Source organism: Dicentrarchus labrax, unplaced genomic scaffold, assembly GCF_905237075.1.
Source record: "Dicentrarchus labrax unplaced genomic scaffold, dlabrax2021, whole genome shotgun sequence".
In the NCBI taxonomy this organism is placed as follows: Eukaryota; Metazoa; Chordata; class Actinopteri; family Moronidae; genus Dicentrarchus; species Dicentrarchus labrax.
The window spans coordinates 10,820,082-10,845,159 of record NW_026136703.1 but is presented as its reverse complement, the minus strand read 5'-3'; the positions used below and the strand labels follow the sequence as shown (position 1 = coordinate 10,845,159).

General features: G+C 41.4%; 1 protein-coding gene across 10 annotated transcripts in view; it reads right to left on the bottom strand.

The window, feature by feature from the left end:
* The window catches only part of LOC127355334 (ryanodine receptor 3-like), a 103,351-nt gene that overhangs the window by 71,018 nt on the left and 7,255 nt on the right, over window positions 1-25,078 (bottom strand). For 4 of the 10 annotated variants that reach the window (XM_051386153.1, XM_051386179.1, XM_051386195.1 and 1 more), the window contains exons 2-6: window positions 13,107-13,226; window positions 6,202-6,306; window positions 1,383-1,457; window positions 1,131-1,209; window positions 498-610 (exon numbers count right to left, since the gene is read on the bottom strand). In XM_051386153.1, the coding sequence (XP_051242113.1) occupies window positions 498-610; window positions 1,131-1,209; window positions 1,383-1,457; window positions 6,202-6,306; window positions 13,107-13,226 (492 nt within the window). Of the gene's footprint in view, window positions 1-497; window positions 611-1,130; window positions 1,210-1,382; window positions 1,458-1,586; window positions 1,776-1,977; window positions 1,993-5,424; window positions 5,446-6,191; window positions 6,307-13,106; window positions 13,227-25,078 lie in introns of those variants that run through there. The other 6 variants (XM_051386130.1, XM_051386171.1, XM_051386122.1 and 3 more) reach the window with 5 other exon arrangements.

Below are 25,078 nucleotides of genomic sequence, written 5' to 3'. Positions count from 1 at the left end.
TGCTATGATGCTAAGCTTAGAGGGCAGGAAGGTCTAATAGTAAAAGAAGCCTATTGCTGAAAAGGTCAGTTCAGAAGTGCAATAGGAACATAATCATTATTAATGGCGGGTGGGGATGTGGGGATGTGACAAGGGTGATAAAAGCAGAGGCTCATTTGAAATGGCACTGGCAGCCATCTAAAGAAATCATAATCCACCAAAGCAGACATTTCCAATTCAAATTTTGCTTAATGTAACTGTTAGCAGTCTCAGTCATCCAGGAGGAAAAAGTTGTCGCTTTTGATGTTAAGCCTCCTGCAGCAGAGAGGTCATGGGGAAAGCGCAGTATGTGGTAACCGGATTGTGATAATCTGAAATTTTGTCACATCAGGGGAAAGCTGAGTTGATGTTCTCTACTAAGACCTCATACATTATGCACACAAACAAACACACACACACATATACACACACACACTAGCTACAGCTTCAAGGGACAAATGGCATGACAATAAACTTACAAGGTATCGCTCTGAGGACAAGCTGACAAGGATGAGGTCATCACCAATCCGCACTTTCTCTCCTTCGGATCTCTGTTTGGAGGCAGGGTGGATCGTCCACCAACAGGCTTCACCTACAGTGATACACACACACACACACAAACACACATATGCTGTCTCCTTATTTTAATTTCAACAAACTGATATAGTGTTCAGAGAGCATGACTTTGCCACTGCCACAATGTCATCTGTAATTACTAATAATGCAATAAGGCGAGAGGAGGTAGAAATGAGAACACATGTGGATGCATAATCTTTTTAATTTGATATTGAGGTGACCTGCTGCATGGTATGAAATAAATAACAATGCTTAAGATGCATAAAATGTCCACGTATCAGGATACCACAACAAGACTATCGAATGTGCAGCAGAGATGTAATCGGCACCATGTCTACAGTTGTCCACGGGGAATATTAACTGAGATACCGAAAAAAATGAACAAATAAGGTGCAGAGAGAGATAAAGAGAGGGGGGCTTGAAGATAACAGCGAGAGAGAGAGACAAATGGACTGACAAAGAGAAACAGAGCCAGCGAGAATGAAAGTGGAAAAGGAGGAGGATGAAAGCAAACTGTGCCAAATGTGTTCTTTTACCTGTTGAATCCTCCTGTAGACCGACATCAAAGGACAGCTTATCTGTCTGTGACCTTGATGTCTTCAAACAGGCCAGGTACTGTGGTGTGACATAGGACAAAGCCGTCACACACACACACTTCTCTGCAGAAGACCTTGCTCACATGCTGCTTCTGTCATATTCTTGAATCAGTAATGACGTTTAAATCCCGCTAATGAGGTTTGAACTTGTTTTCCTTACGATGCTGACACTGATTGTGTGCGATCTCTTACCATAGAGCTGAAGGAATGCCGCAGGAGGATGGCGTGTCCGTACAGAAGAGTCTTGTGTCCGCCGCTCTGCGCTGCCTGCAGAGATAATTCACAAACACACGCACACATATAGGTAGTCACATATCAAGCTCAAGCTCCTGACAGAACAGCCCCAGTGGTCTCCCTCCAACTGCTTCAATCTACGCCCGACCTCTGGTACTCAACTTTGACCTCAGCGAGGACCTTCTCGCCAACAGTGATGACCTCAAGCTTGGGGCACACATCTCCTGGGGAGGTTTTGCCCCCCCATCTCGCCAATGAAGACATGCAATCTGACTTGCCACAGGAGATGGTGTTTCTGGCTCCTGTATCCTTGAGCGAACAGGATACGGGGTCATCTTTCCAGCACTCCGACTACAGGAATGTGGGAAGGATGCACAACTACTGTAAGTCTCCGATGCAACGGCAACATTAGCAGGGAGTGACTCCACCACTTATGGGGTTGGGTTAAGATGCAGGAGGGGAACAGATGAGATCTCTACTGGTAGAGATGCAGAGGGGGATAAAGAAGAGTTTTTGCTGGTTTTCTTCGGCAAGCAACTCCCATGTTACTCACCTTCCTTATGAGCCTCTAGGAAGCATTAAGGTAAGAAAGAGAGTCATTATTCAGAAAGGACTATTGTTCTCCTGAGCCTTCCTGCCTGCCTCTGCCTTATTTTAATCTTTGGTACAAATAAGTAAAGTCCTGGAGGCCCATGTGATTGTCAAAAAGTAATTTTTTTGAGAGGGATTAAGGAAAACATTCTTTGGCATTTTGTGTGCCACTGGCAAAAGATCCAGAAATAATTTCTGAAACAATGCCAAACAGCCAAGTTTAACCATAAAAATGTCTCATTAAACTGAAACTACAACCAATACAGGACACTAATATGTAGTCAAGACTTAAAATCTACCAAAGCTTAAGTTTTATAATTATCTGAGAGATGCATGAATCATGGCAATGTCTCTTAAAAAAAAATCCTACCACTCACAGCCTCTCTTTGGTTCTGTTTTGTTGTCTCTCTTTTTTCTCTTTCTCCCTCTATCCCCCTTGATTGGCTACTGGGACAATACCCAGCCTGTGATGTTGATGCAGTTGTGTCGTGCAGACTGCAGCACTGGCTTCTAGGCTTCTTCTGTGCTTCTGGCTACTGCTATACGCTGGCTGAGGTACTGAGCTTAATGCGGCGAGGCACATCCAGCTGCAATCACCACAACCAATAAACCCCAAGTCTTCCGCTCACTTCCTTATCCCCACGGCAGAGCAGTGTGTTATACAGATAGAGAAGAGCGAGGGAAATTGTTGCTCATATCAGTAAGAAAAAGAATATTCGACATGTGGAAACACACTGCAGCTAAAATTCAATACACCTTGAGCAACTGAAATGAGTAAAACTGTATTACCCTCAGCTCAGTGAACTATAAAAGAAAGTAACTATTGGATCAAAGAGGTATGAGAGAAAATTTAAGCTATGTAGTGTATCTTCTGTCCAGCTGTTGACCACCAGTGACATCAATTCAAAGGCGTGACATTTAGCAGGACACAGCCTCCTGGTGTGTGAGCCCTGCAGCAGATTCTGAGTGTGTGTGTGTGACCACAGTATTGTGGTTTCTCTTAAAGGTAGGAACAGCCACAAGCTCAAAGAAAAAAGAGGTGGCAGGGATAGAAGAGGAAAAGAAAACACAAGCACACCAGATGTTGTCATGGCAGCTCGGTTTCTTTGACAGACTGAATTCATCATTTGCCCTTTTGACCAGCGACCCCCAAATCAAACAGGTCAGCGGCTTTTGAATGAGCGATGACAAATTCACACAAAGTGATCGCTGCTGGACACCGAGCTAAATGGGGGTTGGAATCTACACTAGCTGCAAGTGTGTTGTGTTTGCAGGTCCTCTTCGGTCCCCTCTGTGTCTCACTGCCTTCCGGCTAAAACCGCCTGCACTACCGATTTGCTCCAGCCACCCTCTATTGATAAGCCCATCTGTTCAAAGACGTATTGATTTCAGAGCCTCAGCCGAGACATATTCAACCTCCATTTCCCCTTTAATGGTGCTTCCTCCAGTGGCATTTTAGCGCAGGCGAAGAATGATGAATAGGTAGACAATATCGAAAACAGATAAATGTGAGTAGAGAGAAAACACTGAAGTAACATTGTAAAAATGGCCAATCCAAGACATTTAAAAGCCTCTGGGCCATTTGCTACAAAGGCACAAAAGGTGTGAAAGGTTAAGGGGGAGATTTTTTTAGATGAGTAAATCTTCCAGCTAGTCTTATGGAAAGAATGAAACCTAACAATATTAAATTCCAACTGAAATCACATTAAGTCCCTTTTTGCAGTCAAAAATATTTTTTATATAAAATTTTGCAAAAAAAAAAAAGTATTCATATGCTTTATTATAAAAAAGGAAGAAAAATAGGTATTTGGGGATCAGAAGTTCTCAAAAATCTTCTTCTCAGCCGTTGGAGGGGCGTGTCTGTGCTTGATTGACGGCAGCTAGCAGGCTAAGTCCCAGCCGGGGAAGAGAGACAAAGTCATCAGTCTTGTGCTGTGGCTAACAAGCCATGGACAGATCCTGTATTGTTAGCAGTGATATTGAAGTGTAAGGACCACACCAACATCTAAATGGACCAAAATAAGTTTACAGGATGTTTAATGTCCTGCAGCTGAGTCTAATCTATCTAGCTATTTAGCCTACATGTGACATTAACAATGCACAGTTCCCTATGAAATGAGACTTTAGCAAGAAATTTAATATGGGTTGTCGTTCAAAGTCTGTGGCTCTTCTTTTGTGTAGCAGGCAGCTGTTGGGCTGTCAGTGTCACAATCTACAATATGGTTTAAAATAAAGTAATTTGATTGGCTGTATAGAAACAAGTATCTATGTAGAGGAAGAACTAACTGGGTCACACCAAATGTATGCAAAGGTAGGGGGCACCATCATGAAAAGCAAAAAATATACATTTTCATACATCTTCTTTTCCCAAAGGAGAACACATTGAGAAAAAAAACCCATGCAATTCCAGTTGGACTTTAATAGTTATATTAAGGTGCTGATGAAAGAGAAATGAGGCTAACAAATATGTCCATTTAAGCTTTAATTTAGCACTGAATATTTTGAGCACCCTTTTTTCTCTGCTGTGGATCATAATTCCCTGCCAGCTAGCTCTCCGACTCCCCGCAGCAGCAGTGGAACCAATGATCTTGACTTCTGTCCTTCTGTTGCGCAGACAGTCTACTGTGGCCACAAAGCTTTAGCTCCGAAACATCCGTTTATCTCATAAGTCAAGTCAATAATTATGAGCCTTAACAACTGAGGATTTATGGAATTTCTCACCATCATTAGCCCCGTGGCATTAAAGGTTGACGTAGCTAAAGCTGACTCAAAGTCGTCTGGGAGCTTTTTTTGACTAAATCACTCACGATCATTTTCCATCTTGTTGCATAAATCTTGGTCTCAGCTGTTTGCATCATCCAATTGCATCTCATAGTGTACAGCCAAGAGTGAGTGAGTAAAAGAAGACACTGTGACAAATTAGAGCCTTATCCTTTGGTAGGGTTTGCATAAAACAAATGATACTGCAATGAGCATCCATCTGAATGCCCAGAGGACAAGACTAATGTTAATCTGACGCTAATCCAGCATTGGTGCCGCTCTAGTTCTCCGGCAGTGGAAAGTGAGTTGTGTGAGAGCTGACAGTTGCAGGGAACCTCATTGGGAAGTCTATACGAAACTCTATTTGTCTCTGTCAGCTCGGTAGGAGCTCATACACAATCTTCTCACCCAGTGTACACAAAAAATCCATACAATCATTAGTTATATTAAAGCATGGGCTCTGGTGTTTGCATAAACATTTTCGATCTCTAATGTAAAGACAAATGTTCAGTGGTGACGTGTTATAGCAGACAAGCCATTCTGTGGGACGTTAATGAGGGGAGAATAGGAGAACAAACTGGGTATTTTGACTAATCTACTACGTCATGCATCAGGGATGAGAGGGGAATGGTATGAGTGGTGAACATACCCATCGATCCGGGCCGCGTGTCTATCATGCGGAAGATGGAGATTATACACGGAAAATAGAAGATAAAGATGGGACAATTACACATCTGTCACAGCAATGAGAAAGAGAGTCAAACACACTTACAAGAAGACAACTAAAACAACATCAGGAGCAGAGATTACAGTGATGAATGAGTGTTGGTTTCAAGATCAGCCACATAGTAATGATTACACGTGCACATTACCTCCTCCAAACACTCCTCTTTACTTTTATTATATTAGAAGTTCTTGAAAAAGGATGAATCTACTGCCAGCTGCTCTGTTTGATTTGATGATGCTTATGTTACAAAGAAAAATATGTAGCCAAATTAAGCTGTTTTCCTTCAAGGCTCGGTGTTAATCAAATGGTCAAAAGTGCATGCGGCACTTGAGGAAAAGCTGCAGTAATGTCAGGGCACTCTCATTAATATTCATTGGGGGTCGGACCTCTCTGCAGTCGGGGTCCCCTGGCCACTGTAATGAGCCTATTTTGCGCATTAATCTCTTTATAGTGACTAAACAAGCTAAGAGTATCCAACTTAGCTGATTCATTATAGTACACTGTTTTACAACCCACTCTTTTGATCATCTAACAGAAAGGGACAAACAGTACATGACTCAGGGATGGCTTATGAAGAGTTGAAGTATGGGTTGTCAGAGTGTTTCCTATCCGTGTGTGTGTGTGTGTGTGTGTGTGTGTGTGTGTGTGTGTGTGTGTGTGTGTGTGTGTGTGTGTGTGTGTGTGTTTACCATCACTCACCCCTTCACTGTTCTGTCCGCTCTTAGCCAGCATCTCCTGAAGGGCCCGTACTGACAGAGACTGCTCCAGCACAAAGGTGCAGATGCACAGGTCTGGAGGAACATACTGCAACAACAGAGAACTGGGTTAACAATTAAAACTGCTGGAAGTTCTTACAAAAGAGATTTAAATGGGCAACTTTAATCTACTCAAGCAGCATGAAGCATATTTCTAAAGCCTATAAAATGCAAGTGTCTTATCAGACTAAATCAAAAGTTGAGGTTATAGACAACCTCAGAAGACATAGAGGTGATTCCTGATGTTGGGTTTTCAAACTATGTTAATATTTTCTCCTAACAGCAACCAGTCCTCCCAAAGGTTTGGACTCACAAAGGACTTCTTTTTCAACATCTCCAACTTTTCAAACACCAAGATAAAAGAAAAAGGCATCCAAGGTCCATGAAATATGAAGTTTCTCCACTTCTGGGTAATGAAATCTCTGACACTGTTATCTCATGCTGCCCTATGAGCCCACCAAGATGCAAAATTGAAATGAAAACAAGCTGCAAGAGCTTAACAATTGCTTTCTTATGGAATAAAATATATATATAATGGTTTATGGAAGATTATCGAGGCCATTTTAGTGGCACGTAGAGAAATGTCTTGCATGTCATTTTATAGGCCTTTATAAAACAAATATGGGCTGATAACAATCAGTGGCCTCTCGGAGGCATGGATTTCCTTCAGAAACGGGTATAAAAACAGAAGTGGTATTGATTTTAAAAAAAAAAAAAAAAAATACAAGCTTCTTTTCATGGCAGAAAGGGATGACAAATTAAAAAATATTCGATTTTCATTTTCTATTTCATATAACAAAAATAAAATCACTAGAAAACAGAAACGGAAAAAGCCTGTTTTCATATTCGAGACCGGATGTCATTACAGGACGGTCTGTGGAAAACAGTAGGCTAGTAGACGCCGCAATCCAGCCGTGAGTCCGATCTCCGTGGTCAAATCAGCCGCACTTAAATTAGAGTGTACAAGTATTCCAGCATTATGGTAAATGCGGAGAAACAGCGTTATTCCGGTTTTCAAAATAAAGGTATTTAGAACAGTAAGCTATAATTAAAATATGTTACATTAAAGTGTTTCATGCGCCCCTGATGAATAAAAAAACTTTATATCAAGTATCTTACGCACCAGTGTGGAGAAATGCCAAAAAAAGCCTCATATTTATGCCCCAGAGATTCATATTTGACCATATTTGAGGTACTGTAAAAACATATTGCTCAGTGTCTCCTGGCTACGATGTATATTGACTTTACACATAGAGACTACAAGCAACTTAATGTCAAGCATTTTTATTGTACCAGTTTGGAGAAATTCAACAATAAAGTCCATATTTGTACCTCCAAGTGGTATTTCATATATTTGAGCTACTGTAAAAACACATTGCTCAATATTTCAGGCTATGGGTGAAGCATTTCATTATACTCAATAATGCGCAGTTATCATGACAAAATTTCACACAAATGAATAATAACATCTGATAATATAAACACTAAACACTAAACACAAAATCCTACACAATTCAATTTGTTTACTTTCACACAAAATGCAATGCCAGTCCACATTCTTCTTATTTTGCAGCTCTGCTGTGTCCATTTGTAGGTAAAAGGAAAAATAATTAGTTTTAACTCAAAACACCATTGTACCTACTGTCCTCCCACATATTATTTTTATATTATTCAGTGTGACAGCTGTTGCAGGTGGTTCCACATACAGTTTACATTTTACAGTAGCTCAAATATAAGAAAATATGGAATCTGGAAGTATAAATATGGGACTTTATTCTTCAATTTCCCACATTGGTACAGTAAAAATGCTGATATTAAGTATACTTGTAGTCTTAGATGTGTAGAAGTCAAATATATCATCCATAGCCAGGAATTATTGAGCAAAGTGTTTTACAGTAGCCAAATATATGAAAATACCACTGAGGTACAAATATGGACTTTATTGTGAATTTCTCCAAATTGGTACAGTAAAAATGCTTATATTAAGTATGTTTGTAGTCTCATATGTGTAAAAGTCAAATATACCATCAGTAGCCAGGAAACACTGAGCAATATGTTTTACAGTACCTCAAATATGGTCAAATGTGCAATCTCTGGAGGCATAAATATGAGACTTTTATTTTGGCATTCCCACACTGGTGCAGTAAAGATACTGATATAAAGTGTTTTTTTATTCATCAGGGCCATGAAACACTTTAATGTAACATAGCCTATTTTAATTATAGCGTACTGTCTAAATACCTTTATTTGAAAACCGGAAGTAAATACGCTGTTTCTCCGCATTTACCATAATGCGAGATACTGTACACTCTAAATTTAAGTGCGGCGATTTGTCCACGGAGATCGGACCACGGCTGGATTGACGGCAGTCTACTAGCCTACTGTTTCTTCTACACAGCACCGTCCTGTATATGACAACATCCGGTCTCAGAATATGAAAAACAGGCCTTTCTGTTTCTGTTTTCTAGTGATTTTATTTTTGTTATATGAAATAGAAAATGAAAATCGAATAATTTTTTAATTTCGCTCATCCCTTTGACCATGAAAAAAAACGCCTTGTATTTCAATTTTCATTTTGTATTTTAAAACGAAAATCAAATAACCACTCTTTTCTGTTTTTAATACCCGTTCTGAAGAAAATCGAATACCAAAACAACACGGACCCCTCTCAGTTAGAGAACCCTTAAAGAATATCCAAAATGAAATAAAAACGAAGTCTGATAAAATTATTGTGAAAGTGAATCATGAACATTTCATAATGAGCTGAGTTTGAATGATTTCTTCAAGTATTTCACTAATATTTTAGTGGCACAGAGCTGACTAATGTAAGCTAGATCCACACTGTGGAGGGCTTAAAAAGTAAGAGTAAAACCTTAAGATTAATTCTAAAATCAACTGGAAGCCAATGCAAAGATGCTAAAATAGGAGTTAGGTGATCTCTCTGGTCTCATCCAGTTAACAGTCTGGCTGCAGCATTCTGTAATAATCAGGTGAAGAGTGCATTAATCAATTCTGGCGAAGATGAAAGCATGATAACTGAGAAGTCAGAGAATGATTTGAAAAATGGTTTGATTTTTAGAACGCTATCCAAACTTGTTAAAAACAAGAACTGGACTAGCTCAAAGATAACTCCTGTCTGCAAGAGGCTTAACAAAGGGAGTTGGGAGGAAGTCTTAGACATCCAACATTTGATCATGTCAGTTATAAGGTTCTTCAAGGAAATCAGATTTCTCCTCGTGGGTCCTGATGATTTATTGATGATGTAGGGTGACAATCGCTGAAACTGTCCAATTAATAAGTTATCTGTTTGTATAACTTTAGGTTTACTCCTCTCGGTGTGTTTGTAAAAAGCTAGTGTGAAAATGAGCACGACTAAAATGCAACAATGTATAATTTTTTCCCTCGGCCCAGACCACATCAACTGAATTACAGGTGTGAATAGACCCTTAGGGCATAGAACGTTATGCTACATAAGCAAAATACCCATATAGCCAGAAAAATGAAAGCTACACCATGAATCTACAGGGATATTCTTATTAGATGCCCACTCATAAAAGTCTGTGCTGACTGCTGCATTTTTACCGCTTCAACCAAGTTCATCTTAATGAAGAAGGCGATATTCATTAAAAGGTACTTAAGAAACAGATTAAGTGCTCTTAGGTCAGTCTGCGCTCAGATAAGCCAGGTCTTGGACAGAGCGATATTAGACAAATGAAGAAGATGCCAAATCGCATCCCAAACCAGGGCATCACTGAACAGAACAGCAGAGGATGGAGGCAAGTCACTGACAGAATGAGGGAAGCAGGGATGGAGATACTGTGGGGTATGGCTACAAGATAAATGATACCAACCTAAACACCCTCCCTGGCCTCCTTACTGAGTATCTCAACTCCTTCCAAACTGGTTCACTCACACAGGTACATCTAACCTCATTTGCAAACTTCACACAACCCAGTTTCAGGGTGAAGTAGCAATGGATTCACATTTAAGACTGAAATTACCACTACTGTGCACAGCCACAGCAATCTGATCATTAAAATCTAAGTCATGTTGAAGTATAGATGCTGCAGGCGGGACTGTGAAAGTGCTTCAGTGAAAACAAACAGAGGTGACTTGATTTATTGCAACACATGCCAGTGTGTTGGAATCTAACAATAGTGTTTCCAGATTGTCTCACTAGCCAGCTGCAGTCTACAGACACACAACACAATTACTTAATTTAGACATTAACTTGAATGATTTGTGTTATTTTGAGAGATGGTATGCATTTATTTTCATCCCAAATGCTCAGACATGCAGAGAAACCCTCCATTCTCCCATCAAGGCACTGAAAGGAATTGTTTGACATTTTGAGGAATACATCCATTTGCTTTTTTGCAGAGTTTGATGAGAAAATACCTGACTCCCATATTTGTCTATTAAAGCAGCTGTAATCGATATGGACAATGGTTCACATGAAAGGTATTGCTCCAAGTGATGAACCCATAGAGACATAGAAACTGAAAAGGTGATAATACATCTGCTGCAGCTTAGTTGATTCATTTTTAACTAAGTTGAAAAAAAAATAAACTGGTAAATATGAAGCTACACCGAGGTTAGCTTAGCTTAGCTTAGCATAAAGACTAGAAGCAGGGGGAAAAAGCTAAGCTAAGCTAACTCATTCATTCATAATAAGAAGTATAATAAGCATTCACAACTTCAGTAAATATATAACACTTGCACAATGTTCTCCTTCAGTCTGAATGCAATAACACATTTTCAGCATGCTGTTTGGGTTAAGGATGCCTCTGCACTAGTCGCCTTCTTCTCTAGCAGCGTCACTGTAGAGAAATCATAATAAAAGGTCCGGTGGGAAGCAATGCAGCCCCGCCCTCATCTCTCTGGGTGACTAACAGCTGACCTTTGCTCTCTCCAGGCGCAGGACTGTAACAGTTGGTGGGGAGGGGACCGTCTTGAGAGAGCAAGGACGTGAAATGAAGGTCTTAAAGAGCCGGAGAGGATGATGAGTGTCCAGCCTTGTCAGGATGTCCTCTCACAGGGCAGAGCAGGCAGACAGCTTTACAACAGCTTGGCCATGCCCTGACGTTTGGTTTATGACCAATAGTGTAATGAGGGAAAGAGCATAGCTAGATGGTGGGCAAGGATAGATCAAGTTTTTATTTCTGTCTCCGGGGAGAGGGTCAAAAAGGGTTTGAGCCGATTGCCCTGAGGAGGTGACCTCGTACTCTGCCATTCCTTTTCAGCTTAATTGGATGAGCTGCTAAAACTGTTAATTGAAGGGGTGAAGAAAGGAACAGTTTTGGCCACTGCTAGTTTCTTGTTTCACAGCATTTCTGCCATTATGGTAGGTGGGCATCTACCCTCCAGTGGTCATAATATTGAGTCGCTGACAGGCAGGAGGTGCTAGGTATATATCACAATCAACCAGCTTCTCACAGGGTGATTGATGTTGCCATTTAAACTGTGCACACTTTAAATCAACCACATCCTGTCGTCCTGGTGCTGTGCCCCATTACTAGACTAGTTCACCAAGGAAAGGAGGTATCCTATTCAGCCATCCAGGCCCCCTTCTAAATTGCCATCTTGGGTTTTTTCACCCCTCTGTCGTTGATCCCAAAGGTGGGGTGATGGCTTTTCATAAAAACAGCAGGCAATGAAGACAAAGTGCAAGACAGGGAGAACATCCATCACACCTGTCAGGTATAATTACCATCCAATATGGGGTGAAAGCCTTGCCTCCCTCTGCGCACAATAACCCCCCAAAATACACACATAGTCTTTGCAAGAGCTGTTGGAGGGGATGTTAAAAGGAGAGAAGAGACTAAATGTTGGGAGTACGTGGATCTTTTATGCGTTCTTCCTCCTCATGATGTTGCTCTTTCTCTGAAAAGCATCTTTGTGTCTCTTACACATTTACACACTGTATATTCTTGGTGTGCAAGCTTGAGCGAAATTAATCTCAGACAATACTAATGGATTATGATTTAAACTCAATCAATGCAGAAAAAGCCCATTAGGCCTGCTGTCAACAGGCTCTGCTATAGGAAAACACTCATACCAGATAAGCAGCAGAGCAACAGGGTCCTATGAAAAGTGAGAGTATCTTGAGATTGTCTCTCCAACAGCCAATCATCATTCAGATGTTACTGCCTAATACCTTGCTGAGTAAAATGCTGAAGAAATAGGCTGAGGATGTGCTTCATAATTTTCAGAATTTGTTAAACAAAAATGTATTTCGGTGGCAACCTGCTGATTACAAAGGCAAACAATTAAATTTAATGCAACTGTCGTAATTAAAACTTTGCACTTAGTCACACAAACCAGCAAATGCGTCAGCAGCTACAACCGTGCTGCTCAGCTGCAATAAAGCTGTGGGCAATTAAAGCCAACGACAGCACCGTTTATGGAACAATCCATCAAACACGTCCAGAGGCGTAATTTCATTGAATTATCATCTGACGACGGGCCCACAGAGATGCGACGTCATCCCTGAACCAGTGGAAGAAAAAGCTCATCAAGGAGACTGCGTGGTGGAATGGAGCTGTTTGTTCCAGCTATGATGGTGTACTTTCTGCCTTTCTGTGCGTCTTCTCCGCTCGGCTTCACTGAATCTCTGCTGGACCTAAACACGGATGAACTAAATAGATGTCTGGTTTCCATGGAGTTCTCGGCTGGGTGAACTCATCCTTTTGTCCGGTTCACTTTTCTGCAAAGTGCTTCAGGGTCTCTATATGAACATACAGTTGAATATATAACAGAGAAAACATGGCTTTTCATCAAAGAGTTGAGCAGAGACATGCATCTGAATGTTCCTCAGATCAGAGAGGACCATGGAGCTACTGTGCCTACCTTTGCCTCAGATGTGGGCTCCAGGTAACACAGCCGATTGCCCAGCCCCTCAGCAGCCAGGCAGAACTTGCGATTCTCCTTCTGGATGCAGGCCACACACTGAAGCACCACTTCATCATCCTGTCAAGACAAAACAGACTTCAGTTTGTGTGTCTGTACATGCGAGTGTAGATGCTGTGAGTGTGTGCGCTGTCCCCAGAGAGCCCCCCGTTCACCCATACACATGCATGCCCACACTAGTCCATTGATTAGGGGAGACTCTTGTGCCACGGTTATATAAAGCCTTGAAAGTGTCTCCAGTCATCCACCACCACAGCGAGAGAGTAATAACATTGGTGTCGGTTTTACATTTTGTGTTTCTTTAAAGAGGTGCTTTTAAAATAAGAGAAAGAAACTGCAACCATCAAGTCAAGTACACCCTAAAAAGTGAATCGTAACAACTGACATATATTTCCCCTCCTTCACAAGTGATCTTTTCTTTTCTCTGCCTCTGCCCTGCTAATTGGAGGGGTTTTTCCCTCTAAATGTGATGATCAAACAGAGACCATACATGGCTTATCCCTTTGGGTCGACGCACTCTCATTTAAGCTGTTTATATGGCACAAATAAGGCAATTGACTAATAAGTAGTACTGGTAAGTATATTCATTCATTTATGTATGAAAAAGAGAGGTATTTCACGGCTTTGATGCTGCATTAGTAATTACATATGAACTTATGAGTGCATATATTTGAGTGCATACATGCCTATATTTCTCATATTTCTGGAAGTATCTAAGAAATGTCCGGTTGGACTTCTAGCACTTAGATCCAGTTAGATCAAGTCCAGAATGTGACCACAGCTGTACACCTAAATGCAGTGTCACAAGGATCGAAACACAACCCTCAGAGTGAAAATCAGTATTTCTTATTCATTTTGGCTGTCATATACAGATATTTGCATTAGAGCACTACAGTAAGTGACTCCTGAAGCTTTTTAAATGCAACATTAGCATCAGTCACGTCAGCACAAACAGCCATCGGCATAGGGATAATGAAGAAAAAGGTAAGCATTTTATTAATGATTAACAACAACATTATACATAGCTATTCAGCACTGTTTATGTTAAAGAGAGGCATAAAGAGGAACCATAAATAGATGTTAATGCAGATGAGCCATGTGGGTATTATTCCTGCTTTCTGTCTTTGTGAAGGTATATCAATTGCAGCAATTATATATATCAGCAAAGGCAGGTGTAGTATACAGCAATTCCCCCAATATGCATTCTTTTGGGAGAACAACAGCAGAAAACAAACATCTAAGGCTGCTGTTGTGTAAATGGGTTGATTGTGTTTATAGTGCTGGCCCCCGTAAACGCTGAATTGGACATAGTTACTCTTCACGATAGCAGAGCGAGCGGAAATCTGCTGATATGGGCTGCTACGGGATGCGGGGGGGGGGGGATTCTGCACAATGGCCAGCTGCATTATTTAATGTATGGGGGATTGTGCTGAGAGCAGAGTGCAGCAGTAGTAGTAGTAACAGTAAAGCACTCCATTACGGTGCAGTATGATGCAAGAGGGAGAGAGAGAGAGAGAGAGAGAGAGAGAGAGAGAGAGAGAGAGAGAGAGAGAGAGAGAGAGAGAGAGAGAGAGAGAGACAGAGAGAGAGACAGAGAGAGAGAGAGAATAAAGATGTCTAGCATCTGTCTCTGAGTGCATGTGTACAGCTGCTTTTTTTTTTTTTACATTCGTGTTGCACTGCATTACAATCAATATGCCAAGCCTCAGGGCCCTCAAACCACATGCATGACACATTTTTTTTTCTCCAGTTGATGCTCACGTGTGCCTCAGAAGTGATTCATGGAGAGACTACGCACATTGTGAGCCTATGAAAAGAAAGTATTGTGTGCATGGGTGTCCTACAGGATAATAACACAACTATTTGGTATGTGATAAAAGGTTTGTCATACAATATTAATAACTAGTGATTATTAATGTAATGATGTATTTACATTACATCAAAACAAAAGTTTGTATTAGTAGTATGAAGTTTTTTGGAAAAGGTTTTGTTTTCATTCAGACAAACCGCATTTATATGTAAGCAACGTATTAAGATCTTAACGGTAATAAAGGGAAACACAACAAACCTTAGTTCACCATCTCAAGCAGCATGCAGAGAGCCAGAAGTCATGTGAGGAATGTCCAACAGCTAATGTTAGGGTCTTAAAAACCAAACGGACAAACTACACTGGCCAACTGCGCCAAACTACCTTTGAAACAGTGGATGGAGTCTGCTCAGTTGTCATGGAGTGGATTCAGTCACTATAATCGGATCGCTGAAATTACATTTGCAATGTAATAACAACCAGAAACTCAATGTAAAGATCGAAAATGCATCGCCACTTCCTCCCACTATGCAAAAGCACAGATGTATAAAGAGAACTGGATACAGTGTTGGAGATGACGCTCCGTTCATTCCTATAAAAAGCTGCTCAATGGCGCATGAAGCCAAACAAGCCACTTCCCGCTGTACTTCACATTATGCTCGAACCACAAATTCTTTCTTTATATGCAGTTTATGATAACAACTTAGTCACCACCATGACAACTGAGCAAATTGAGCTCATGAAGCCCAGGAAATGTGTCAGAAACCTCTCTAACACTTCCAGCAGGTGGACATGGCAAGTTGTTCAAATAAGGTAAATAATAAAAACAATAAAAAAATGAATGTAATTCATATCTTCATTAATATAATTATCAAAAAATATTCAGTAATGTCATTATCTTATTTTTGGTGTATATTCACATTGGTAAATACGGTCCATCATTACAATATACAATCTGAGATACATGTGTTCTGTTTGTATGTTAGACAGCAGATATAATTGAGATAATACTGACTGCTGGAATTGATTGTGGCATTCAGGGGACTGTTATGGGAAAGACTTTGGATAATGCTAACAGTCTTGGATCAATATGAAAATGTTATTCAACTCAGATGCAGATTGAAATGAATAGCCCTCTAAGGTAAATCAACACTTGGCTGGGTTGGAACATGCAATCAGTCTCCCTGTTGAGAGAGAGCCAGCATAGGGCTGATTTGGGCCCTATAAGGACAGTATCGATCCACGCATTGCATTCCTGCCTGTCTGAGTGCCAAGATGCACACACACACACACACACACACACACACACACACACACACACACACACACACACACACAACACACACACACACACAACAATCTCTTTAAGGCTAACTCTCATGTCTCTGTCTCCGTCTAGCCCACGACTAGACCTTTTCTCTCTCGTCTCACCCCCACACTGAGGTACAATTAAGCATCTGACGTTGTCTCTCGCTCTCTCTCTCTCCGTCACTAACCCCTCTTACTGACTCATCCCCTATCGGACCTGACCACTACAGAGGAGGAGGGGGCGCTCACTCCTATCAATCATTTATCAAGTCAAGCACTAAGTGATGTCAGCCAGACTGGAAGGAAAGAAGCGGCTCTCCTCAGCTTGGGATTTCTATAGCAACAATTAGAAAGGTCAAGCAAAATCAGAGTGCTGTACAGAGAGCCTAAAGATAGTTTTGCAGGTATTTGATGATTACAAGTCATCCTGTGTGAAACATGAATGTATGTTTCACATTTCATGGCAATTCATGCAATAGGTGTTGAGCCATTTCACTCTAAAGCAAAAATGTCAACCTGCCAGTGGCATTAGGTGAAAAGTCATTAGAATTCATCCTACAGACATCCAGTTTCAGACTGTTGAAAAACCCTGAACGAGACTGTATTGAAGAACAGAAGCTAGTGGAACATTGTCTAGCCCAACTGTGACATCAGGGCTTGAGCTCTGTAGATTAAAGAAAACAATTATTAATTCCCCTGTCCTTAAACAATCTGAGAAGTAAATCGCCAAGGGCACCTTGAGATTGAATTTCCCTCTATCATAATATCCCTGTCTCACACGCTCACTCTTATTCCTTTGTTCTGTGTAAATCCATGCATTTGTCATCTCCACCGTGTATATGTGTGTATATGTGTGTGTGTATATGTGAGTGTGTGTGTGTGTGTGTGTGTGTGTGTGTGCACACAACAATAGCGGAAAACTCCTTTGAGACTTGTGTCAGTAACGCCGAAGCATATCAATGAGCGAGCCACGATGACAACCACAGCTCATTTTCTCATTCTCAGCCAATCACGCCGTCCTGATGCACAGGGGGAATAATGACATTGGTAGAGATTTTTGCATAGTGACAGGTAGGCGTACCAAGAGCCTCCTCAGCAAGGCTGCCGGGAACCAATCACGGTTGTGAACTGTATATAAATCCAGGCTGAGACAGAAGGCTTTCTAAAACACCAGAGTCCTTAGAGTGCAAACCTGCCAGCGCTGCCCTACAGAGCTGACCTTGTAGTGCTGCTGGCATGGACTGCACTTCTTCACTGACAATACTGCTTCTAAATAAATTATTATTATTGATGATAGTATGGAGTGATTACAGAGTTTAGAGGCAAGTAATGGGTTGTTATGGCTCGTAAAACAATAATCCTGGCATTAGGGCGCTTACAAGTGTGCAATTATTTAAAAAGCATCTATTTTTCTCTTTTCCTCTTTTCTCCCAAGCTACATTCTTTACGTATACTTCTGCATACATTGTTTTGATTACAACCCTCCAGACCACTAAGATACGAAGTCTAGGGTCTGTGGAGTATAACTTGATGTTGTTCTGGCGAAAGCTTCCACTTAAGTACTGGAACAAGTACCTGAACCAAAACGCTCTCAGGAGAAGTCTGAAGTATCTAAGCCTTTTGGTTTGAAGAGATGTCTACAGCATTTCAGCAGTTAGTGTAGTGCAGTGCAGTGCATGCCATCAGCTCTTGGAAAGAGACTTTTACCACCTTATCATGCACTGTCCAGGGCTGCGCTGCCTTGGCAATGTATCCTCAAGTACATCCTGGAGGTGTTACAATAACTACTGTAAAGCTGCAGTCACAAAAAGCTGGAGCAAAGCACCTCTCTGCAGGAAAACAGAATGTTTGCTATTTTTGAGCATTTTGAGTCTGCGTGTGATGGCAACCGAATTGCTCCAGTATTTCATGTGTTGCTCCAATGCCTTATGTTACCACTGCTTACACTATGCTATACCCAGCAGCTCTCTATTCTCATGACATTACAATCGCTCATCTTTGTTCATGTGAGATACTCTATGTCAACTTTAAAGCTTCAATGCTGCAGAGAAAATAACAAACACTGCATAATCAGGACTGTGGGAGTACAGTGTTACAACTCCCATAGGACAGGAACAACTTGACAAGCAGTGTCATCATTAATTTCTCTCCAGATTTTGGCTTCTAAGATGCCTCAACACCCAACAAAGCCACAAGCCATGCATTGATGACAAACAAACAACAACATATTGTGCCACCTCCTAAAAATGTGGTACATAAAGCTTGCACATGAAGCTGAATTACCAAAATTGCATCAACCTAATTGTCTGTGTACTGACAATTTTGTGTTGTATTACCAAAATGCATTGGTGCAAGAGAGTGTGTAAATATCTAAAGGAGTTCATGAAGAAAAGGCAATTACACCTCCCGTTAAGAAGGAATTACAATTGCTTAGTATACGCCATCAAAGTAAAGACTTGTGGTGATAAAATCCAGACTCCACTCCTGCAGCTGCAGCAGCTTTCTGCTCTCTGCGTCGCTCTTTGAGCTCAGATTTGTTCTGTCTTCTTCAGCTTGATCCTGTGCCAAGAAATCTGGGGAATCAACGGCAAACTGATCCGAAAGTGGCACCGAGCGGGCCTCAGGGAGGAGGTAGGAGGGTATAGTGCCACAGGAGAGAGGAGAGGAGAGGAGACAAAAAAGGAAAGGAAAGAAGCATATACAGTGGTAATGGAAAAGATTCTGCAAGCCGACACACACACACACACACACACACACACACACACACACATAGACCATAGCACTTGCCTCCACTTGCCTTTGTCCCCGTGTGACACCATTCTACAGTGTACTGAGTAATAAGTCTCCATCATCACCAGGGGCCTGCTGCTGCCAGTCAACACTATATAGAGGCTGGCTCACACATGGAGACTTTGTTGTGGACAGATTGATACAGCTGGTCAGGCACTGCAGAACAAAATACAGCTGGGCAGTGGTTGCACCCCCTACAAGGTTTCTCTCCCACTTTGCCTTTCTCCTCTCACACCCACTCAAACAGTGTAGGTACAGAAAAGGACCAGGTGTTTCCCAGGCATATTAGAAGGCTGCCTACAGCAGTAACAGGAGGGGAAAGGACTGCAGTCTGTAATGACGCACTATTAAAACATGGGGGAGTTATCGGCATAATCATCTGTTAATGCCTCCTGGTCATGTTAGGTGTAGATTAATACAGCTAAATATGATGTAACATTATGTACAGAACGTTTGTATTCATTTACCTCTGAATCATCAGAATCTAAAAGGATTTAATAACCTGGTCAAACTGTATTTGTCACTTAGGATGAACTCAAGGTGACTTAATGTTAATATCTGCAGCAACCGGATTAAAACTGTTTACATGAGTAATTAGTGTGTGAATGATCCTACAGCCTCAAATGAAGCGCTGCAGATTTACACATTATACGTTGCTCGCTGAACCAACTGACAAAACCAGCGTTAGCTTGCTAATAAACAACCGCCTTAGAGTGAAGGGAAATATTAAATATTGTCGACGCATATGACCCAAGACCTGAAAAAAATACAGATTTTGACAAACTAACTTTTCACAAAACACAAGAAATTGCAAACTGTTGTCAATAACATTTTGCTACATGGTCAGTTAGCTTTGTGAGATCGAATTTTTCCCACTCTTACTAAATGCTGCTAACTCTGAAATTCATATTTCTTCATGTATAAATACAATATAAAAAAATAAATGTCTACCTTAACAAAGAATGTCCAGTTCAGTTTAATATATGACATGGCTCTCTAAATTTATTTTTGGCAGTTATGCTACAGCTTGAGCAGCGACTTCCTGTTTACATAGCTGGTAGCTTTTGATTGGACGGCACTACATGATTTCAAGCAACTAATTTACACATTACTTCAGTCTTTACTAGCCAAGACATTTCTTACATTTTAATGGTGCAATCTGATTTAGAAAACGACTTACTAAAGTTACTAAAGTTACTATTTATGAACAGCTGGTTCCTTATTACCGTCTTTGTAAATGGTGATCAAATAAAGGTCACTTCATCAGCACCAATGATTGGACTGATTGTCAATATTCATATGTGTATTTCCTTTTTGTATTCCCTACGATGGTCCTCCAGAATCAGAGGAAGTACTGTGAGACAAGAAATGTTTGTTCCAGAATATTCTGGTTGAGGTTACACATGCTGTCTGCTGGCTTACTGTTGGAGTGATTCATAGACTTGTAGCTTAATGCTTTCTCACACTGTGATGTGACACCAGCAGAGATAGAAACAGAAAGAGAGAAAAAAAGTTGGACTAAAGGAGTGAAGCTTTGTTCTCATGACTCAGTGTTGCTGTGCAAATGGGAGTGCTAATGCTCATCTTGAGACACGCTGCTGAACATGCTGCCCCCAGAGCACAGACAGAATGGTATAGAGAGAGAAAGGCAGAGAGAGAAAGGCAGACAGAGAAAAGCAAACAGAGCTATGGAGAGCACAAGGAAATCACACACACAAACACACATACACATCATTAAAATCACCAGGCCAGAGTGACACCATAAATTAATCTCAACATCCGCTAAAATTTCAGCCTCCTTTAAAGGCTTTGCTAAGGGTGCTGAGGATGACAGCTTTACAGCTTGTTATTGAACGGTGTCAGTGGCCAGTTGCTGGCACAAAACGCATGCAGCTGCATTGTAGACTGCACTGGCATGGATACAGTATGTTGTTTGGTGAATCATTAAACACATTTCCCATTTGTACACAGTGTGCTCTAGATCTAAACTTAGAATCTGCTAAATCAAGTCAAGCAACTCAAGTTTGTTCGTCTGTATCATTTGCAATGTCTTAGTGGACGTTACAGGCCCATATCATCAGCAGTTCCTGAACCAGTCCAATCTCTCTACACCAATATCCAGCAACTCTTAGCGTCAACAGATTTTTGCACTCTAAAGTAAGACAAAAAAATATCCAAACTACTATTTTATCTCTCTACTTTAGCTGGGTTTGGGGTAGATAATTGGCTGAAAACTCTATTGATGCTCAGTCGACTTTCTAAGCATAAATAAAAGAGAAAATACCACAGAGGCACTGGAAGATAATCAAATCTGTGGTGGTTCAATAGTCCCATCCATATTTGATCCTCTCAGGTTGTTAGTGTGTGTGGAACAGTCATCTGGCGCATATTGCGCTTCAGACCTGGACTCTCTAATCACTGTAGGCAATCTAATTACCCAATCACCATATACTCACACTATACAGCTGTGAACAGCAGCGACCATATGGATCGAGGCAATCCATCTCAAAGATTGGACAGGTATGGCGATCACTGAGAACCAAATAGCTCAGGGTGAAAAATGGCTACATCTTAAATGACACAGAATGTTTGTAGCTGCTGTTAGCTTTGTAATGTATGACTGTATTAGAGCACAGATATTACAAAACAGTCAAAGTATTAGTCCATTAAAAATGAGGGCCGTTAGAGGTCATATGAGGAGATAGTTTATAAAACAAGTGTTACTAAGTGAGCCCCACAGGCAGATCAAACCTCCCCGCCCCTTCCCGCGGTCTCTAGGTCTGGAGGCATTAGGCCTGTCTGCATGCTTCAGTACCAAGGGAGCAGAGGGAGGCTGTAAAGTGTTTCATTGCACCTTGCAGCACTGCTTCTCCTCCCCAGCAGTGACTTTAATGTGAAAGGCTAAGCAAGCATTTTCATCACTTCCCTGCTTTAGGCTTCCACTGTCCATACTACTAAACAAAAAAAAAAAAAAAAACCTAGCTGGACTGTTTTAAGTGCTTTGAGATGAGGCAATACAATGACTATGAAAAAATATTGGGATAGTATTGCATTTTTCCCGCACATGATGGCACTGGGGGTGCTCCGGGGCAATATGTGATAGCACTATAGCTGGGGGTTACACCAGGGAGCAAAAGAAAGCACATTTCAGTCACTCTGCTACCTCTCCATAAAGTAGCCTCATCTACCAAGAGAATTGAGACTTTTTGTGGCAGAACACAGAGAGGGGAAACTAGGCTGCTTCTACTTTCTGACAAGCAATGTTTTCTTTATTTTTAGAGGAAGAGCCTTCTTGGAGGTCTAAAGGGAGAACAGCACTAACAGGTGCATTTGTAACCATCCTGCATCCAGGAAACGAAGCATGAAATCTGACTCACCAGAGAAAGGCCGAAGTGGTGCGGAGATGGAAATTACACTTTGCTTTCGGGTCAAGAAAGTGGAAGTACTACATATGTGACCTAAAATATCAAAGGGAGCAGTGACTGCAGGTACTTCAGCAATGTTACAGAAGGATATTTATTTTAGCTTTGGAAGAGCTGGGCTACCTATTCCCCTTCAGTATTGTTACTAAGGTAAACTAAGCAGCTGCTAGCTATAGCTTAACTCTTGACAAGAAAGCAACCGAGCATATTTCTCAAAGCCTGGCTCTGTCCAAAGTCTTTATGCTAAGCTACATCGAAGCTAACTGCTGGCTCCAGCTTCATATTTAGTGTAAAGACATGAGAAAACAAGAAAGCAAGAAAGCAAATACGTATTTTTTTATGCAGGCAAACTATTCCTTTAAACAGATGCATGTTCATATAGGCAATGGTGTGTAATGGAGATGTGATCCAATCATCATATATCCCACAATTCAAAAGCTGCAAAGGGAACACTGCCTTCAACACTTGGCTTTTGGCAAGATAGACACAGTTTTATATTCTAACCAGATTACCTGTTCACAAATTTGAGAAATAAATATTAGAAAATGACGTTCTTTCACTCCGTTCTGCAGAATCCTGGACAGTGTAACACTGTTGCACTTATTCCTTATATGTGCAATAACAGTGATCGCAGTGTCAGCTTCTCTGGGATAAAAATATCCATTGTCCTTTAAGGCCTGACCTGACTAAAATTCTTCAGAGCGCTCATCCACATGCTAGCGAGTGTAGCTTCATTTGGCCCCCAGCTCAGAAGAGAGCCAAGATTGGACTGCAGCAGAGGCGCCGCTGTGTCAAATTCTATTTGTTCAAGGACTGGTGATGATGCGCAGGTGAGGGGTTCTGGTGTCAAAGCTAAAGCACATCTGAGACTTAGAGAAAAAGGATCACACGAGAACAGAAGGCAGATGGAAGCAAAGAGCGAGTGCTAAAATAGTTTGACTTGGTGACAATTGCCAAATTTAGGAACATATCACCCTAAGCTACATGCCATGGAAAAAAAGGTGGAAAAAAAAATCTGTAGCACTGAAAAAGCAGACATCTCACCTCATCTGGGCTTAGAGTCAGAAGACAACCTCTTGTAGGGCAATTTTTACTGCATCAAATATCAACCTGCAGCACTCTGATTTGTCACACGTTTCAGGAGGAGGCCATTAAGCGCTGGGGGAGGTACTTTTGAAGTGTCAGCTCGTCTGCCACAGAAACACTTCTGTAAGTTAGGAGGGAACGCTACCGGGGGGCTGAGAAAAACTGAGCAATGCTGCAGAGACACTCAGCCCAGTGGAGGTATAAAAAAAGTGCTCCACTATCTCTATGCACTCTCTCACCGGCAGGCCTAGACATAGACCTAGCTATAAAAGCTCTCCACAGAAGCACTGCAGAGTCCCAGAATAAAGTGGAAGCTACAAAAAAAGGCTACAAGTATAATTCCATGTTCACAGGGAATGTTTTTCGAAAAGTGCAAATATGTTGGCCATCGATGAGGGTGAGGTGGGCTGAATATGCGTTGGCATGTGTGTGTGTGTCGTTATGAGTGTCCTCGCTGTTCATGCAACCCCCGTGAATCTCTGTTGGATAGTGCATTCCTTTATAACACACATCGTTGACTCTGCAGCAACAAGGCCCAATAAAGAGGGTGATAGCTCCTTGTCTCTGCTGGCGTGGCGCGACGCAGAGGTTGTTAAAGGGGTATGAATCTTTTATGAGGTGGGAAACGCCACAGTTGTCAATATCAGATGAAAAGGCCGAGACGTTGGCACCCGCCTAGAGGGGGGAACATCACTGGATTTTCTCAACACGGCAATTGTTGGAGCGCCGGATGCATCTACGTGTGAAGATCCTGCAAATTACTCAATTACACACCCTCAGTCGAGTCAATAAGATTCGTCGCTAACATGCACTGGTGGCTCTGGGACTACCTTGCCCACAGCATAACGATCCAGCATTGCATTTTCAAGAAGACTGTCAAGGTTTGCTTAAAAACTCAGAGAAAGACACTCAACTGTCTCCTATAAAGTGAGGCTCTCCAGCAGCAGAATGCAGCAGTAAACACTCCTCTAAATGGCCTATTAGGGACACAGTGGGGAGACAGAACATTGGACATAATTACGGCAGATACCAGAGCTGCTTTATGTAGGAGGAGAATGATTCACAAGCACAGCCAAAAGTAGTGAGTTTTAATGATTTTTATTCATGGTAAAATGATAGGAACACTGACACTGTTTCTGTGGTAACAGGGCTGTTTGTCACACAGGTAGAAATCCTAAAATGTTTCCGCTGCACAACATTAACTGTCGCTTACATGTTCTTAGGAAGTTACCTGATAGATGCAGTACTTCCTCTTGGTTTGGTACGTCAGCCCTTCATGTTTCTCACATGTACCTAACTACCGCATGCAACTGTGTTCATTTTGAGTTCCATCACCAGCTGTCCGTCTGTTTTATCCAGCAGAAAGTTTTAAGCGAGCCAAACTTTTTTTCTCGCTGGATGGATGTGCAGCTAATTAGAATTGAGGAGGTGATCCTTTGGTTTGTTTTGGGGAAAATGGCAGCAAATAGTGACAACTTGGAGGAGGATATAATTGATGC